This window comes from Tenrec ecaudatus, chromosome 3 (genome assembly GCF_050624435.1).
Source record: "Tenrec ecaudatus isolate mTenEca1 chromosome 3, mTenEca1.hap1, whole genome shotgun sequence".
Classification (NCBI taxonomy): Eukaryota; Metazoa; Chordata; class Mammalia; order Afrosoricida; family Tenrecidae; genus Tenrec; species Tenrec ecaudatus.
This window is the reverse complement of record NC_134532.1, coordinates 172,306,203-172,312,710: the sequence shown is the minus strand read 5'-3', so window position 1 is coordinate 172,312,710 and position 6,508 is coordinate 172,306,203. Positions and strand designations below refer to the sequence as shown.

The 6,508-nt window shown below is 49.6% G+C and overlaps 1 protein-coding gene across 1 annotated transcript in view; it reads left to right on the top strand.

The window, feature by feature from the left end:
- The first annotated feature begins 786 nt into the window (after positions 1-786).
- CWH43 (cell wall biogenesis 43 C-terminal homolog) overlaps positions 787-6,508 on the top strand; it is a 74,122-nt gene continuing 68,400 nt past the window's right edge. Inside the window, exons 1-2 of the mRNA XM_075544971.1 lie at positions 787-829; positions 4,968-5,159. Coding sequence (XP_075401086.1) covers positions 787-829; positions 4,968-5,159 — 235 coding nt within the window. The remainder of the gene's footprint in view (positions 830-4,967; positions 5,160-6,508) is intronic.

Below are 6,508 nucleotides of genomic sequence, written 5' to 3'. Positions count from 1 at the left end.
GATTCCTGGGGGTAGGAGCAGGGAGCAGGGCTTGCGTTCCTGCCAGGCTTTTCTCTCGCCCGCCCCCCCACCCCCAGGGCGTGTTGCCACGTCTCTAGAGCGCCCTGCAGCCTGTTGCATGGTGGCCCACCTTTCCAGCCAGGTGAGGGCTCCCGGAGCTGAGCAGGAGCAGGAGCAGGGCGCTCTGGAGCCTCGCCCTGCCTGCCGTGCGCCCGCAGGGGGAGGCGCGCTCCAAGCGCCCAGCCGAGTCGGGCGTTGCTCCTGAGTCCGGCCGCCCTCTCCTGTCCCCGGTCTCCAGCCCTCCGCCCTCCCCTCTCCGTCCCGCAACGCACTCCCGTGGGGTTCATTTAAACCAGGGCACGCGCGCCCCACCGCGACCAAGTTGACTTTGTTTTCCCCCTCGTTGGGCTGGCCACAGGCAATCGCTGGGAGATCGGGCTGGGTCACCTCATTCCACGGCGGAGTTCGAGAGCCCCCCCTCCCCGCCCCGGGTGCCCCACGCCGGGTCGCCTGTCCCCTGCCGTCGCCTTGTCTGCGGGGAAGCCAGCGCTAAGGCGCGGGCTTGGGCTGCAGCGACCCCGCGAACCAGGCCGGCGGCGGCCCGCAGAGCGCGCCCAGGCGGCGTCCAGGGCGCACCGCACGGGGCGTGGTGGCGAAGGGGCGGATGGGCCGCCGGACCCACGCCCACCGGGCTGAGCGCGCGGGGACTTGGAGCGCAGGTTCCCACGAGGAGTGCCCTGCGCGGGGTGCCCCGACTCCGGCTGCGTTCCTGGGCCCGCGGCGACGATGCCTTCCCTCTGGAAAGAAGTGCTGCTGGAGACCCTCCTGGGTAAGCCGAGCGTTCGCGCTCCCCGCGCCCTGGCGTCGGGCCTGGCGCCCTGGCGCTCGGCGAAGTCGCTGAGCTCCGGAAGGGGGAAAGCGCTCTCCCTGCCCGGAATGGAGATGCTTATCGTCGCTCCGGAGCCGCAGGGAGACAAAAGAGAAGACGTAGATTTAGGCGCCGAAGCTCGACGTTCCCAGACGCTGCTGCCCGAGCGCCCGCGGAGTCCTGGGCTTGCCTCCGAGGGGCGCGATTCTCAATACGTGTCGCCTAGAAGTTTTGAGTTTAACTTTAAAAAATTCAGTACAGAACAGTAGCCTTCCGAAGGCAAGGGGGTCCCGTTTCCCGCGGGGTGAGCACCGGGCAGACATTGCTGACCTGAACCTTGGTGGGGCCGGAGATTCCAGGGGCTTAGCTGCACACAGGCCTGTGGTGAGAAGCTTGGACTGGAGTCCCGTATGCTTAGTAGCTTTGCAAAAATCCCGTGGACAATGATTCGTGTAATTGTGTCAGGTCTATAAGATTGAAATCAGTTACCAAACACTTGCTAGAGTGCTGACATGCCACAGTTCGGTGGGAAACCAGGTGGGAAACCTCTAGCCTGGGAGCAGGCGCCTTCCTGGGAATTTCTTATTCAGTGGGAGCTGAATTCAAGGTCTCTGGTCTTTCTTTTTTTTTTTTGTGGCTTAGTCAGTGCCTCCATTAAAAAAAAATGCTGGTTTCCAACTCCTGTTGACCTCATGAGAGCTCTACTGTATCGATGCCCTTGGGCGTTCTCTGAGTCACGGTGACACTGTGACAAAGTAGAACTTTCCTGTGGGGCTTTCTGGGCGGCTCCCTTCCTGGACTGAAGGTGATTGCTATGTCTTACCTGTGGGCCTGCTGGGTGCGTGGGAACCTACAACCTTTGGGCCCGCTGACCAGGGCTGCATCTTTGAGTGGAGCTTTTGTCTATGTGTTCTAAAGTAGGTGAATCACTCCCTTACTCATTCACTCACTCACTGCCAACCAGTCGATTCTGACTCATGCAACCCTAGAGGATAGGGTAGACTGACTGCCCCTGTGGGTTTCCCAGAAGGTAACTACTGTCACCATTAGTCTCTCTCCCTCCTTGGCTGATGGTTTTAAACTGCTCAACTTTCTGATAGAGGCCCAAGGCCTAAGCCCACGCCTGCAAGGCTCCCTAAGTAGGGGGATGTAATGTGAGTAATAATCAGTAATTCTTCAGGGATCTAGGTAATCTGTGCACTCGATTTCTTTTCATCCTATTAGCAAATCATTAGCCCCCTGGGAAGCGCAGTCATGTACTTGTTCAACTGCTAACCCACAGGGGTTGGGTTGAGGTTGCCCAGAGGGGCCTAGGAGGAAAGGCCTGGTGATCTGCTTGATCTTTTAGCTGTTGAAAACCCTACAGAGCATAGTTCCACTCATATATATGGGGCACAGCATCCGAGGCCTTAAATATCTTCATTTTGCCGATCACAAAAGGGAGGTTAGGGAAAGTAACTTGGGAGAAACTTACTGGACATGGTGGTTACACAAATATTAGGATATTTTTGGAGCCAGGCTAGCGGGATTTACATTCACTCCGTCATTTGCTACTTGTATCATTGTGGATATATAATCTTATTTTCTGAGTCTCAGGGTCTTCTTGTTTAAAAGTGTCTGTATATGACAGACATGTACATTTGTAAATATATTTATGATTATGGGGGAAATAGACCTATGTGCATATATTTATAGGTTCAGTAGTAGGGTAGCAGGTGGACATTGGGCCTCCTCGTGCACACTCCCTCAATACAAGAGCACCTTGGCTCAGCTAAACGGTCATTTCACGATACCCACCTTCCCAACATGATCCCTGAAGACAGACGTGTGCCATAAGCAATCATGGTGGAGAAAGCTGATGGTGTCTGGCTATCAAAAGATATAGCGTCTTGGGTCTTAAAAGGCTTGAAGGCAAACAACCAGCCATCTAGCTCAGAAGCAACAAAGCCCACAGAGAAGAAGCACACAAGCCCAAGTGAACACGAGGTGTTGAAGGGATCAGGTAGCAGGCACCAAAACACAAAAACCATCATTGTGTGATCACCTTCCCCACATAAACACTGAAGACGAATGCGTGCATAAGTAAGTGTGGTGACGAAAGCTGATGGTGCCCAGCTATCAATATATATAGCGTCTGGGGACTTAAAGGCTTGAAGCAAACAAGCGGCCATCTAGCCCAGAAGCAACAAAGTCCACATGGAAGCAGCACACCAACATGTGTGATCATGAAGGGCCGAGGGGACCAGGTATCAAGCACCAAAGGTTGGGGGGGGGATCATATAATCGTGAATGAGGGAGCTTATGATGGGGACCCAATGCCCATCTGTAGACAACTGGACATCCCTTGCAGAGGGGTAGTGGGGAGGAGATGAATCACTCAGGGTTCAGTGTAGCAGTAATGAAACTCAAAACCTTCCTCTAGTTCTTGAATGCTTCCTCCCCCCCAATTATCATGATCCCAATTCTACCTTGCAAACCTGGTTAGACCAGAGGATGTACAGCGGTGCAGTGGGGATCTGGAAACAGGGAATCTAGGACAGATGAACCCCTCAGGACCAACGGTGAGAGTGGTGATACTGGGAGGGAAGTGGGGGTAGGAAAGGGGGACCGATCTCGGGGATCTAAATATAACCTCCTCTCTGGGAGATGGGTAACAGGAAAGTGGGTGAAGGGAGATGCTGGGCAGTGTAAGATAAGATAAAATAATAATTTATAAATTATTAAGGGTTCATGAGGAAGAGGGAAGCAGGAAGTGAGGGGGAGGAAAAAAAGGAAAATGAGCTGATTCCAGGAACCCAAGTGGAAGGCGAATTTTCAGAATGATGAGGGCAAAGAATGTATAAGTGTGCTTTACACAATTGATGTATATGTATGGAATGTGATAAGAGTTGTATGAGCCCCAATAAAATGATTTAAGTTAAAAAACAAGTGTCTGGATATGGATGTGTGTGTGTGTGTGTGTGTGCATTTGTAATTCATCCACTGCCAACGAGTCAATGCTGACTCATAGTGACCCCCATGGATTTCTGAGACTGTAACTCTTTATGGGAGTAGAAAGTCCAGTCTTTCTCCTGTGGAGCTGCTGGTGGTTTTCCACTGCTGACCAGGCATGTCGCGGCCCAATGCATAATGACTACATCACCAGGGCTCCGTGGTGATTTGTAAAAGAGCAGTAAAATAATTTCGATCTGAAAGGGCCTGAGGTTGTGCTAAATTGTTTTAGCATATGGGAAGGCCCGTGCATATTTTCATTCTTGCACAAGATTTTTGAGAGATAGAGAACTAATCTCAAATTTGTATATTTATTCTCCCACATCACACTGATTCCTAAGAACTTAGCCATTGCCACTGAGTCTATTTCAATTTGTAGTGAGCCTGTAGGATGTGGTAGAACTGCTCCCTCATTTTTCTGAGACTGTAAATCACAGGGGAATAGACAGCCTTGTCTTCCCCCCAGGGAGCAGGCTGGTGGAACTGCAAGTCCAACTTGTAATACACCAGGGCTCCTTCAGGGCTGGAGTTTTGATAGATTGAAGATTGTTGTCTTAACCAACGTGCCTTTGATGCTACTCTGAGGTGGGAGTCTTGTCGCTCCTTTTGGTTTTTATATTTCATATTAAAAAGGGCTCAAAGTACATAAGGAAATGTTACCAATCCGTGAAGAAGTGAAATTCGCCACCGATGGTACAAACAAAGGGAGGAGATAAGGAGCCCTGATCGTGGAGTAGATTATGCCTTGGGCTGACTAACCCCAAGGCCGGTGGTTCAAAAGCACCAGCTGCTCTGTGGGAGAAAGACCAGGCTTTCTGTTCCTGCAAAGGTTTATGGTCTCAGAAATCCACAGGGGCAGTTCTACTCTGTCCTGTAGGGTGGCTCTGAGTCAGAACACCTCGGTGACAGTGAATTGGGGGATGTAAGGCTACAATGATAAGCAAGGGATGTTGGGGGTCTTGCAACCACCTGGGCCTGATGAGAAAGGAGAGAGCTTATGTTACTGGAACCTCGTGAAGGCCAGAGTCATGAGGGAGGTAGCCGGTGGGAGCCATGTGTGGTGGACAATGCCTAAGTAACAATCTCCCTGTTTTAAATCTTTTTATAGGATACGTTTCTTGGTCTCTCTACCATGGCCTGGCTCCAATGATCTATTATTTTCCCCTGCAAACATTGGAACTCACTGGGCTTGAAGGCTTTAGCATAGCCTATCTTTCACCGATATTTCTAACCGTGACTCCTTTCTGGCAACTGGCTAATAAGAAGTGGATTCTAAACCTGTTGCGGATCCTCACCGTTGGTAAGTGTAAAAATTAAGGGTGAAGGCCCAAACTGTTCTTTGAAAGCTAACTGCCTGAATAGTAGTTGTTTAAAACCAAAGATGGTCCTCCCCTCATTACTACTTAGAAACATCTTAGAAAAATTGGAAGTTCTAGAGTAAATCCTAATTTTCCTCTGAGAGCAGAAAAGGCTCAAACTCCCTGCAAGGAAAAACATGTCAGAGAACTTGACTTTGTGATCTTTCTAAAACTTTGATAAATAAAAAAACCCCTAAAGCCATCCAAAAAGATGGTTAACTAATAGAAAAATTTAAAATTCAGTGACATCCAGCCAATGCTGACTCATAGCAACACTCTAAGCTGGGCAGAACCACCCCAGTGAGTTTCTGAGACTAACTCTAGAAGCCCCATATTTCTCCCGAGGAGCAGCTGGTGGTATCAAACTGCTGACCTTCAGGTTAACAACTCAACGCATAAGCACTATGCCACCAGGGTTCCTCAATTAACTAATACTGTGTAGAAAAAACAAAAATGATGGATGACAAATACAGCAATAAAAACAGTCAAAATAACAAAACCAAAATAACCCAACCCAACTCCCATTAATTGGGCCAATTTCAACACATAGCAACCCTCCAGGACAGAGTGGAACTGCTCCCTAGGGTTTCGAGGCTGTAAATCTTTAGGGGAGTGGACAGCCTCATCTTTCTCCCACATACCAGCTGGTGGCTTCGAACTGCTGATCTTTGGGTTAGCAACTGAATGCTTTACCACTACACCACAAGGGCTCCTCAAATAACAAAATAAATAAAATATTTGCAACTCTTATTCCAAGGGGTGATTTCCCTAATATGTATAACCAAACCACTCAAATTAACTCTACATGGGTTTCTGAGACAGTAATTGATAGGGAGCAAGAGCCTCATTTTTTTTTCCAGGCTGGCTGGTGACTTTGAATTACAGACGATGCAGGGAACAGCCCAATACTTAACCCCCAGCGCCACCAGAGCCGGATACTAAACTAACTAACTGACTACTACCAAGTAGATTGACTCATAATAGCCCTATGTAGGGTTTATGAGACCGAATCTCGACAGCCTCATCTTTCTCCTGAGGAGCAGCTGGTGAGTTTGAACAGCTAACTGTATGCTTAGTAGTCTAATGTCTAACTTATAGGGCCACCAGGCTGTGGAAAACATTCAGCCATAAAAAGGAATGAAATACTAAAATAGACTACAACCTAACACCAGGATAAACCTGGAAAAAGAAAAGAGCACTATGTGAAAGAAGCTAGATGCAAACCACCACCTGCTTTGGGATCCAGTTACCCGGAATATGAGGATGGCGCTCCTGTAGACACACCTCTTCT